Source organism: Pleurodeles waltl, chromosome 11, assembly GCF_031143425.1.
Source record: "Pleurodeles waltl isolate 20211129_DDA chromosome 11, aPleWal1.hap1.20221129, whole genome shotgun sequence".
NCBI lineage: Eukaryota > Metazoa > Chordata > Amphibia > Caudata > Salamandridae > Pleurodeles > Pleurodeles waltl.
Window position 1 is genome coordinate 344,336,546 of NC_090450.1, and position 13,393 is coordinate 344,349,938.

At 43.0% G+C, this 13,393-nt stretch overlaps 1 protein-coding gene across 6 annotated transcripts in view; it reads right to left on the reverse strand.

The window, feature by feature from the left end:
• SEPTIN2 (septin 2) overlaps positions 1-13,393 on the reverse strand; it is an 877,282-nt gene that overhangs the window by 799,658 nt on the left and 64,231 nt on the right. For all 6 annotated transcript variants that reach the window (XM_069213638.1, XM_069213641.1, XM_069213640.1 and 3 more), the window contains one exon: positions 7,368-7,396. In XM_069213638.1, coding sequence (XP_069069739.1) covers positions 7,368-7,376 — 9 coding nt within the window. In that variant the 5' untranslated portion in view covers positions 7,377-7,396. The remainder of the gene's footprint in view (positions 1-7,367; positions 7,397-13,393) is intronic.

The following is a 13,393-nucleotide window of genomic DNA, read 5'->3' on the forward strand; positions in this document are numbered from 1 at the left end:
ATCCACCGAGCCAGAGTTATGTTTAAAGTATTCTTAAAGAGTGGAGCCTATCTTTGACCTGTATGCTTAATCCTCCTGTGCCGCTGGCCATAGTTTCCAGAGTGGTATGGAGGTTTAGTTCTGTCCGAACTAAAGGTGATCTTAAGGGGATTGTGATCCGACAGTGTCCTACCCAGATATACAGAACCGCAGATAAAGGGCCAAAACAGTCAAGCCTCATGTGTATTTGGTACCCTGGTGCTTAATATGAGTATTTTCTATTTTTCGGATGATGTAGCCGCCAAATATCATGTAGATTCATAGATTGGGACCATTGTTGGAAATGTCTGGTGACCTGTATGCCAGAAGTGCCCAGGAGTGGTGGGGGGTGAACGATCCAACAGGGTGTTCTGTATGCAATTAAAATATCCCCCCAGATTCCAGGAGCCTCGGGATTACGCATCAGGTTAGGGGTTAGCTCATTCAGAAAAGTCCCTTGGGTTGTGTTTGAGCCATATATTGAAACTAGCGTAATAGGTTGTTCATTCAATCAACCCTCAGGTAATACGTATCTCCCTTAACGGTCCACGCATACTCTAGTTTAAAAAAAAAAAAAAAAGTTACCTCCGGTGCTACCCAGATCAATGCTCCTCTAGCATATGCTGATTATTTAGTCCTATATAACTGGCCCCTCCACAGGCGACTAAGTCGAAGTAATTCCCCATGTGTTATATGAGTCTCTTGGAGATAGGCAAAATTAATCTGCCGCCTTCTGAGGTAATTGTATACCCTGTAGCGTTTAACAGGGTTACCCATCCCCCGAATGATCCAAATCAAAATAGCATAGTCCACTGCTATAACATCAAAACATAATATGCAAGTTCCCATGCACCCCCCCATGCCCCCAAAACCACCTCACCCCCACATCAGACCAACCGCCATCTCTAAGATAAACAGTAACAAGATAAAGAATTCCCTGATTTTACCATTAATATGCATCATTCCTCCTCCTCCCCCCCCGCCCCCCCCTTGGGCCTTTGATGGTCTCGCTCTGCTAGAGTTGAGTTTACGCCGGTTTGTTCGTGGTGTTAGTCAGGTGTCCTCAGCCTGTGACAGTTGCGGAGAGTGCGTAAGTCCTTTGGCATGCACCAAAGTCCATGCATCCTCAGGGGAGGTGAAGACTCGCGTTGCATCTCCGCCGATCACCCACATCTTGGCTGGGAACAGAAGTGCATATTTGTAATGCAGTCCTCGTAGATGTTGCTTTACTTTGATAAAGGAATTGCACTGCTTTTCTACTTCGTAAGTAAAATCTGGATAGGCTGAGTTCTCAGCATTTTCATAGTGCCAAGGGCCCTTGGTGCGAGATAGTTGCAATTGCAGTATCAAATCATGGTATCTGAAATTAAGGAGGCGAGCTCCTATTGGTCGTGGTAGAGCATCCGGACGCAGTGGTCTGCTGGGTACTCTGTGGTCACGTTCCACCAAGAAGAAGGTTGAGGGGTTTCCGTCTAGCACATTAGAAGTCAACCATTGTTCCACAAATAATTCAACACTAGGCCCTCCAGTTCGTTCAGAAAAACCCACCAGCCTGATGTTATGGCGCAATCTTCCTACCGCCTCCTCGGCTCGTTTGTGGAGGGCAGACATCTCCAATTATGCCTGCGTCATCGGCGTCTGCAAATCTTGAACCGAAGGGCAAAGAGCACCAAGCAAGGATTCTGTCACCTCGACCCGCTCCGCTAGATTACGGTGGCCTCCACGGCTATGGCATCGATTCGGACCTCCAGCATAGTTTTAGTGTCCAGATTGGCCTTGAGAACCTGGTCGAATTGTGCGGAGTGCGATTTGAGTGTCATATCTAGTTGTTGAGGCCCTCCATCACACCTCCCTCCTTCAGGATTTGCTCTGGGTCGTGTTCTGCGTGCTTGCTGCTTTTAGTTTTACCCATCATTGCACAGTCTGATTGTCCTATGTAAAATCTTTGCTGGATAGAATGAGGCCCCAAATTCCTTACCGCTCTTTTCGAGCCGCTTCAGCCCCTTTATGTTCACTCCCGGTGTGGCCAGTTTACACTAGTCTAGCTGCAGGGGTGGGCACTCTTGCCGACCAGGATTTCTTTTCCAGGCATTTTGTTTCATTTGAGACCTACTCCGGGTTGGATCTTGGATAACAACAAGCGTGGGGAGGGGGCTCGTGCCACACGCTCCCTCCTGGGAGCCTTATTCAGGGTACAGCTGTACCAGAGTCTGCCCGGTGTGCCCTCTCCCCTGCTCCCGGCAGCTGCTCCGTTCGAGACACCACAGGGTTGGCTGCATGCTCCAGCAGCAGCCCACCTCCTCTCAGCCTCCCCAGATCCAAATAGTGCCCAGGCTCATATCAGCCACTAGACACCCCCCCCCCCCCTCCTCACTGATGTTAGCGCTGCCCCCCCACCCCCAATACTCCCCTTGGGGATTCCGATCACAATTTGGCGCGTTTCAACTCTTTGTTGACGTAATGGAAGGATTTTATCCTAGGGCCATCGCGGAGCTCAGGCAACTGCTCCGGCCGCCACCTTCAACAAGAAAGTAACATGACTAGCAATCACAGCCTACTTCTAGCACTGGAACCCTCTCTACGGCTCCCTTGGCCAAGAGAGCTGTGACTTCCTTGCAGAAATGAGACAGATGATCCTACTTCATATGGTCATGAGACAGTGCCAAAGAGGTAGGGGTAGTCTCCAAAGGGAGAGAGTAGGCCCTTTGGACAATCTACAAAGCCCACATGTCCAATTTTCAGGACTGCCAGTGGGGCAGGTGATTGCAAATCCTACCACAAAATGGGTGCTTATGGTCATAAAGGGGCAGACTAGTAGGGTTTAGAGGCTGCTACAGTTGGGGGAACAGACTACTGGCCGGACCGCAAGCCACCTGACCCAGTGGGTAGCATGCCCTCATCCACGCAGAGGCTGAGATGCATGAGCAGCACCGCTGGGAAGGAACTGCGTGGCTGGATGCTGCTTCCATAGCCAAGAAAGCAGCAAAAAGCAGACAGAGGGATGGAGGACCACCGCAAGGCCCAAGAACCTGGCCATAAGCCAAAAGTCCTTGAAGCACTTGAGAGCCAAATCTGACTCATCTACGAAGAGATGGGTGCCACTGAAGGGCATGTACATAAGGGAACCTTGGACATTCCCCGATAAGCCAGATGTCCTAAGCCAGGCATAGCACCTCAGGGCCACTGTTGTGGAAACCACCCTGCCTAGCAAATCAGCTGTGTCAAGTCCACAAGGAATTGTGCACTTTGCTGCGTCTTTCCCATCAGCAACAGCCTGAAAGAATATGGCCCAGGTCTCCTCCAGAACCTGCTGCAGCACTTGTGGAACTGTGTCCCAAAAAGCATAGGAATAACTGCCCAAAAGGCATGCAGTGTTCAAGGACCGCAAGGCAAGGCTGGCTGAAGAAAACAGCATCTTCCCAAATGAGTCCAGCCTCTTAGATTACCCATCCAGGAGAGCAGTAGGGAAAATGCCATGGAAAGTTAGGGTTTGGACCTCCAAGCTCTCCGGGGTAGGGTGTTGTGTGGGATGACTGTTAGGTACCCAGATGTGGACCGATGGAGGAGGGCAATCAACTTATTCACAGGAGTCCCTGTGCTGGGTTTGAACCAGGTACTCAAAAGGACATCCGTGAGGGCATCACTGAACAGGAGTAGGGGTATGAATGTGGAAACTCCAGGTTGCAGCACATCTGTCGAGAGATTATCCTGGACTGCCAGTGAGGGAAGCTTAAGGCCTAGAACCTCAGCTGCCCTCCTCACCACCACTGCGGAGGATGCTCTCTCCTCCCTAGTCACAGTATGGGGAGGAAGCATACCAGTATCTTGAGTGTGTCCAGTCACTGGCTTCACCCAAATCCTCACGTCAGTCCATTTTCTCTTGATAGGGCTGAAATTATAAAATAGTCAAACGACCCTCTCAGTCTTCCCCAAGGCCAAGTCCAATGGCATAGAGCTCAGGCTCAGATCTAGGAGGCAAGGTACTTGTCGGAGTCTGCGCTGGGCTACCCTCATCCGGCTCGGTTTCGGAGTCGGGGATGACAATAGAGATGGTGCCATTGGGAGCATGAGGACCAGCACCAGGGAAGGTCGAGATGATATAACCAGCACCAGTCAAAATCCAGGACTGGATCCATGGTGGAGACCATAAGAGCTGAGGCCAAAGCTGCAAGCAAACAACCAGATAGAGGGCCCCCTCTGACCCTGTGGGGCCCAAAGGTGCACGGTCAGGGTCAGTCTGCTCAAAAATAAGGCACATGGCCTCATAGAGCACTAAGTTTGGCATGGGTCACTCCAGCTCCCTAAAGTCAGGGAGGCGCAGAGCCGGCCCAGGCCCTAGGACTGAGGCCTAGAATGCTTTGGCTGGCGGACGAGGAGAAGTCAAAGACCACTTCGATTTCTTGTTTTTCTTGTGCCTCAACTTACTCAATCGGCCCAAAGTCTTGGAGGGGGAAGAAGCGGTCTTAGGGCTCAGCGACCGGTCTCAGGACCTTCCCCTCGACTGGGACCTCGATCTGCGAAGAGTCCCATACCTCAAAGCATGGCCCATCAGTCAGGGCAACACTTTGGGTCGTGGTCGCGCTCCAAACACCACAAAAAGACGAGATGCGGATCCATCACAGACATCAGCCAGTGACAGGGTCTGCAAGGCTTAAAACCAACCAACAAACCAGGAGGTAATACCACAAAAATAGACAGCAAAAAGTTGAAAAATTCCAGGCAAAACATAACAGAGGGGAAGCTCTTCTCTTGCATCGCCACTGACTGGTGAAAAAAGAACTGACATCAGCGCTCCTATGTAGTGCCTGTATAGGTACCGCCATGTCACTTCCGGTACAGACAGTGCAATGACGCAGACCCAATGGACACCACCTACTTGCACGTAGGGGTACTGCTCACAAAAAATCTTCCAGCTTCAGTCTGAGGCTTGGGGAGAACTCAAAGGTAAGGAATCTGCAGCTAGAAGTCTATCAGATGCAGACTTATTTCCAAATTACAGCACCTTCAACTTGTACAATATTCCTACTTACCTCAGGAATTAGAGAGGTTTGGTATGCATCTGGAAGTTCAAGGCAGCATACTTTCAGCCTACATTTGCAAGCTAATCCTTCTTCCTGCGACACTGTAACAGCATCCTGCAACAGGCACTTTGAACTGACTACATCGGTTTAGTGGCTGAAGTCGAGTGTACATCTCAAAACCCTATCTTGGGGATCACAAAACAGACAAAGTATACTAGCTTGATCATTCGGACATTGAGGAATCTATATCATGAACCCATTTTGGGGCAGAGACTGTACTTCTACGCCACATTCACATACAACCATCATCTGGTAAATGGACGTGGGATTTTCTTCTAGCCCGTGGTCGACGCCCAGCATCTGCAGCTCCCAATGCTCAGGAGAAGGACAGAAGGGTGCTGATGCTCTGCATCCAGGTCCAGTGTCTCCAGTCTGATATTACGACATCTAGTATTTTCAGAACTAGTAATCACAGACTAAATCGAAAGATTAGAGTCAGATCACACAAGGCCCCTCTTGAAGAGGGCCATATTGCCAAAAATAACACGGCTACATTAATTTTTCATTCTACAAATGGCAACAAACATAGCCAGTTTACTGTATGGAACACATTGTAGTTTGGGAATAATTTTGTTACAAGCAAGCATCGGAAATGCAGGACCTCCAATACAGAATGCATCAGCAACCGTCATATTTAGGCCTCTGTCCTCAATGGAACCATAGAGATGGGGGGCGCAACCATTTTGACCAGAGGAATTCGGGCATTAGGAATGATAAGAGTTCATTAGGCTGAAACACCATATTTCATTTACATGGCAATAACTGGAGAACTGATACGTAAAGGGTATTTGAATTGAGTTCAAACTAAAAGTTTTTTTTACTAATTTTATTTAGGATGTCAAAATGTACTGCCGACCTATTGCAGGGAACTTGGTTCCCACTGTCAGGTACTAGCTGATTATTTACTAACTACACTTTCTAAAACTAGCTAGCATGCAATGCTTAATTTTCCTTTTTTTAAAGTCAAAATATTTTCTGTGCTTGCTGCATAGTTTAACAGCTTGGAGTACTCTTAATAGGAACATGTATCTACTTTTTGTTTGACTAATAATCCTTTGTTAATATCATGTAGAAAAACAAAAAGTGTTCATTGATTTAAGTTGCTGAATTACCACGACTATCTTTTTACCAGCCCAAGCATTAAACCTTTAATGGAGTAAATAGCCCGTTTTTCAATAAGGACAAATCAACAGAGGTGTAAAATATCTAGCTGCACATGCACTGGTACCAAGGTATTCCCGGATGATTATGACGCAATCTACTCAATTGGACTCCTGCTTCTAGGCCAGTTGAGGATATCCTTATACTACTGGTTGCCTTTTGTTCTGTGACCGAGTCAGAAGCTCCTCCTTCGGTCCAGTTCTTCCAGTTGCCAAAAATGGACTTCTGAATGCATAAAGAGAAAACCATCAAAAGAACTCCATGCTAACTCGTTTAACTAATCTATTCAGAAGAGATTTTTCAAAATATCTTTCAAGTATGCTATAGGTTATTGCCATCTACTGAGAGACCTTTCTACGGCAACCACCCTCAATGCACCATGCTACAACCAAAAAACGCTTTCTCAGAGAAACCATCTCCAAGTGGGCTGTATTACTGTATTCATGCGATGATGGGGAACAGCCTTATACCGGGATCATGATAGGATCACTTTACCCACTACAATAAGAATGTCAACATGTTTTAAGATTTTATGTCAAGTTATCCATTTTGCAGCTTTTGAAGGCTTAGACCTAAATGCTTTGATTATGGCATCAACAGACTATCACCACTCTTTTGAAGGTTTGGCAGGCCATGGTATAAAGTACAGATATGAAGTGGAACGATAGTAACTCTGTTGTGGCAGCTTTAGTTGTCTCCTAGAGCAAATGTACTTATAAAAAAATAAGTGCTGGGACTTCGGCTCAGTCCTCCTGAACCACTGCTTACTGAAGAGTCATTTACTTTGCGACAAAGTCATTAATGGAGATTACAATCACTGATTTGTTTTAGCAACATCTTCATTCTTTTCTATTACTCTGAATTAGCTATACCATAACGGAACGGTGTTCTTTGTGGTCCTGCTTGAAAAGGACCAATGAAAAAAAGGGAGAGTAAGCAAAATATGTGTAAATACATAACTGCAAACAACGCAACCTATTGTGATAAAAAAGGTAGGCAAAGGGCAAACAGGATAGCCTGACAGTGCTTACCAGTCCTTGGTATCTACACATCTAAGGATCGTTTCCAAATAAATATTCCAAGACATTCAGAAGAATAGCCTCTTACCTTAGCCATCTTCTAGGTATTCAGTCTGTCTGAAACAAAATAAAACAAACAAAATAAAGCAACTGCATAAAAGGCAAAAAACACGCTTGTCTTAATGTAATGTGATATTCCTAGGAGAACAGAAAGTACAGTACTTTTATTTATTTTTTCCTTTTAAACTTCAATAGTTCAATTTATCTATATAAACTTTTTATTTGCCTGATATAATTTAACAGATAGCCTTAGGTCACATTGATTATACCATAAATTGCTATTCCAGAACCAAACGTGCACTTCGTATAGAAACCAAAGTTTACCCTCTCTTTACCCCTCCTAACCCTTCTATTTCAAGACTATTTGTAAGCGTGAGCTCATGTTCAGATGTTATGCCTAAGCAACCTACTCTTTAAGATGTAAGGAGGGCCATATCTACCGCCTGCTGGGGATACAAGATTATAATCTAAATATACGGGAGCCCCCGTCCTGCAGTTAATTCCCAAGTGGGTTAGGGTGTGTGGGTGGACAGGGTGTGGGCTTTCCAAGTCTAAGAACATACGACTGAGGGTCAGTGCTTTCGACCGAAGAACTGGAAGGCCATCCTGAACAGAGATGTGAACCAGAGGTGCTGTAATCTGGTGAAATAAATCTAGCCGGTGTTACCAACTGGCTTTAAATGTAAATTACATATGTTCCAGGTTATGCGGTAGCAGGCCACTGCTATAATGTTAATTAGTATAAGCAACCAATACAATAGGGGGAATTCCCCCTGTTTCCTGAACATTGTTATTAACAGTCTTGCCACAACCAGCGTGTGACGTCCTACCCTTCTGCAGGTCTAGTTTAACCCCCAAAAGCACTAGCTCAATGCCAGCCAGAATAGGAAGCCACCATTCCTTTGATGTCCCTCAAGGCTTCCTTCCAAAAAGTCTGCATGATCACCATGTGCTTATGCAAGACCCTCTCTCCTCCCACCCCTCCGTCACCCATCCCCACATCACCAAAACTCACGAGCTGCAGTTGCAAAGATGTGGTTTAAACGCACATGAGTCGTGTACCACCGATATATTTTATCTTGTTAGCAGATTTTGGATAAGTCTGCCAATGAAACCTCCTAAATGTCACCCATAATCTACCTTCTCGGGACAGTCTCTTGCCTTCGCTGCTACTGCAATGGCATAACTTCTTCGCCACTTTGAGGCATTCTACTGATGTTAGACATACCAGCCTGAAAAGCTGCAGACCAATCTGTCAAAGTGTGTCACACAGAACGTATGGTTGCTTCCACGTTAGACATAGGGCCAAATGTCAAACCTGAAATAAGCCAAATCTGATAATACCAAAGCCAACCTCGTATTATTCAAAGGATTAGATTTAACTTGGCCTTGCCCTTAGAGGTCTTGCAGCGTCCTGCATTCACCTCTTTACTAACGCGAGAAGGTCTTGTCCATTGTAGCAAGGGTGAATGCTGGGTTATGGAGGAACAGCATACTCTGCAATCGAAAATATGAACATTTACTTTTTCGTAAGATTCCAGTGCAACTTTGAAACAAATATGTACATGTTGATGGATCATAAAAGCACCAGAGATGTTTTCAAATCCAAACACTTATTTTGGTGGTACAAAACACGGTATGGGGAAGTAGGGTTAGAGCCTTAACGTTTTTAATTATTTGATTGTCTGTATAGGTCCGAAATTTCTTGCAAAAAAAATAAATAAACATTTTTTTTTTATATATTATATACATATATACATACTTGAATCCTTAACACTTCAGAATTTTTTGTATTGTTTTACAGAACAAAAATGTATACCACTATATACATATTTTTGAAGCATGAGAACCCTTTTTAGCGCTTTGTTATGACAACAAATTAAAGGAATTATACTATCATATGAGCAGCTGATTTTCGGTTCCGCACTCTTTAGTCCCATGTCTAGCACAGACTATGTTTTGGGGTTTACTCGATTTTTTCTAGTTTGAATTCATCATGGAGTTATATTAACTTATAAAATCATTAGATTCTCGTCTGTCTGTTGATATCTAGCCTACTGTCTTTTCCAATCACTTTGAGATAGATTTCGTCTGGTGTGCCTCATTCCTCAAAGTCTCTTTTCTATTTTGAGAGCCTCACAGCCTATTAATGTAATCACTAATGCAATACACATTTTGGACAGATGTAGAGATGGGGTTCTTGTCCAATACATCAATTTTATTATTAAGGCGTTTAGCAGGGACTCCGACTATGCAGCCTTCTAATACTTTTAAAGTTATTTTAAATGTACATTAGTTAAAGATCTGGTCTATTGTTTGTTGCCAGTATTAAAAAAAAATTGGGACATCCACATATCAAATGAAAAAAGCCTGCAAGAGCCTTGCCGTATATGGGCTAATATATTAGGTCTTGAGGGTCCACTTTGAGCATTTGGTGCAATGGAATTATTTTCTGTGTAGGACATTGAATTGGACCAACTTAAAGTTTGCATTAATAGGTCTTCTAAAATGACATGCAGATTTTCTCCCAATCGGACAGTTTCTCACTATAATACTGCCATGCTTATCAGCATTTCAAGGGACAAATCCCTATTTCTGACTTACTGATTTGTAAAGCAGCAATACAGTCTTATTGCCAGGGCACAGCGCAAGGTTCTTGAAACCACAGGCACATTTGGGCCATATGCCCATGGCTGCCTTTCATCTTCAAGGATTCTGTCGAAATAGAGTGGAAGGACCAGAGTTAGCGGTATCCAAAATATCTAATGTGCCACCACAAATATTATAAGTTACACATTTTGAAATGTTGACGATACATGTGCTTCCTCCATTTTCTCTGGTTAAATCGATATCTTTTGTCCCCTTCGCAAAAATGTTAAAGACCCCACAGAAGTACATTCTCCATGTATCTGTGTTATATTTTGATGTTTTCCCCATACCGTTGCCACTTGTTGGCTGCTCAGAAACATAATCTGGAAGTACTTTCTGCGCAATTATATGGAAAACGCACTCATTTTCTCAGGGAATCTATCAAGACCAAGTTCATTATTAGTTTGCATCTATATTACTTTCTTACACCTGCCAGCCCACAACAGGATGCAACAGTACTGCTAGGTAATAACTCTTCATGTCTGGAACTATTAAACCTCCTTCTCCTTAGTACCTACTTTTGATTCTCATCCTTTCTCAAGATAGTCACATTAGTTTTAATCTAATTTGATAAATAGTGTTCTTAAGTGTGAATAAATGTTGAGCTGGAATATATACAGACATCTATCTGGATAGGAACAATATATTGGCAAGAGATACTTGTACAGTTAGTGACAATTTGATCCGGAAATCTAGCAACATCCATAAATTATTTGTAATACTATTGTTAATTTTCAACTGTATGCTACATAGTTTATCTATCTTCACAATATCTGAAGTTTTCCAACATATCAGAGGAGGTGGTAGATCATGTACAAGTTGAGCTACAAAGCAATGAAGTCGCAACATTAAAGACTTGTGGAAATACTGTCAAACTGGTGTATTGCTCGTATTAATATGTTGAAACTTAAAAAGACAGATTTATTGTGTTTCAAGGTGAAAGCATACAACATGGACGAGAGAAGCAGCCGATTACTACCAACAGAACCAAAAGCCTCCTTTCCCATTCCACATTCCATTCCCTTAGAAACACCCAAATTTTCCACATAACAAGAAACCCAACACACATTCCCTCTTACAAAGTTTTCAACAATAAAAACGTAAGAAAGCAAGGTTGCAAACTTTTGACAATTACAAAAAAACATTAAAAAACAAAATGTTTCACTGAAAATATTGAACAATATGCAAATTAAGTATTCACACATACAAACACAATCAATTCACTTTTTATAATAGAAAAGTGAAAAATAGATTATTATTTTTAATTTTCCATAATGAACAATGTCACAAGCTACAATATAATGATTAACATTCATAACAAAATCATGGTGTGATGAAGGATGTGAGATGCCCTGAATCATGATGCAAATTAAACTAGTGGTATGCCGAGTTCATATCCAATGAACTATAAAGTTTTCCTCCCCTGAGTGTTCAACATTTCTGTAAAATTGGGCAAAAGATGGCTATCCACTCCTATTTGTGAATTTAAGTCACGTAAATCCACACACATGCCCAACGACCAGTTTTATTTGCAGAATAAGGCAATCAGAGTTAACCAAGTAGATCTCTCCTTGGACCGAGTAAAATCTGCGCACAAAGTTTGCCCATTTCCTTCTTTAATTCAAAACTCACAGCTAAAGGCACTATATTAACTGTGCCCTGCCAGACAAGCACTGCCCACATTGTCGCAAATTTTTTGAACAAATACTTTTTATTAATTTAACTCCCCTCAGATCACCCCAGACTAAACAATTCCCCATACATCACTGTTGAAAGAGTAATTTGAAATATTCCTTTCTTAATACGGCCTCCTGTGGATTAGTGGGATCCAATAATACGTCCAGATTCTTTTAATCATACAACCGAACAGTGTTGAAGCCTCCTTTTCTATCTGCCCTCAGGAACAAACCAGAGACCAGCCAGCCTTAAGGTACAAACAGAAATATTTAATAATGAGTGCACGGAGACTGTGGCTTGAAAGGCCAAGGCCAAGCAGTCTGAATTGCGGAACTCCAATACTAATCTTTTATGCATTAAAACCACAAACAGGTGAAAATACATCATCCAATCAGAACAACTGAAAGATCATTTCTTCATCAAGTACATGGTGTGATGTTGATCAGGAGATGCATGGTATTACACATATATTAGGCATTTATCCAATCACAGTAGAATAACATTTCATGGTGGCAGCGTGATACAAGATGACCACAAGCGTAACCTTCACATTTCTCAGACGGTTGGGACTTTCCAAGGCGTCACCAATCCAACTTCCTCATAACCTCTCCTCAGACCTATGTGGACATCAAGATGTCTTTCTGTTGCTGGGCAAATGAAGCAATGCATGTCGCATGAGCTGTCTCTTTTAGGCAAGCCTTGCATTACAAGCTGCCTGTCAGGGTTAATGTACTAAAGGTCATCCAACCTTCTGCATATGTTTTTCAGGCCTTTACATCATTGAGTATCACATGATAAGGTCAGGCCTGGGGGGAATAATAAAATGGATTCCTGATCCAGTTTCCACAACAGGACTCATTCTTCACCACATACACCACACCTTCCGTTTCTTAGTCTCCAAATTTGAGATTCACACAAATTCATCCCCTCCATCAATGGATTTACCTAAAATACCCAACAGAATGTATCAAAGACTTGTTAACGGTAAACTTCCTGAATGACTCTCCCTGAATCTGTTCACTAATCAAGGTAAATGGCAAGCTAGAATCCGACATGACTTATACCCTCACATCAACAACCTCAAGTATGCAATGTGGTCTTCACCATGTTCAATGATGCCCCCACAACAGACTTAGCATCAGAATCGACGGTGCAACCTCAGGAACACACCCATTTTCAGTGCATAAGACTTACGTTTCATCACTTGTAGCAGCATCATTACCACTCAATTTGCTGGAGTCTACTTAGTAAATGTTTAGTCCAATCTTGTCTGTTGAACTACAAACTCTGTCAAAATGTCATTTTGTCATACAACTTGCACATATTAGATCACTGGCAGGACATACACTAGCATAACCCAAATGATACAGACTTTAAAACCATCAAGAGGCTTTCTGTTCTTCCATACATTTTGATTTTCCTCCACCCTCTTGATCTTAGTATTCATCAACAACAAAAAACACCTTGATTATGTGATGTACTAGCCATTAAAGACATTTGTTACATAAACAAAGTATTTCTTTTACTTCTAGATTATATTTCCATAGCCTTCTCCAGTGTCAAATTAGGAGAAGCCAACACTTGCTGGACCTTTTTGGTACTGGCTTTTCCACTAGTTGATCTCTGATCATCTTTTCCTCAAAACACTTGTATTCACAAGCTATTGCAAGAAACCTTAATGCACACACTTAACTTGCTAGAGATTCTCCAGAAATGTAAACTCTTGTA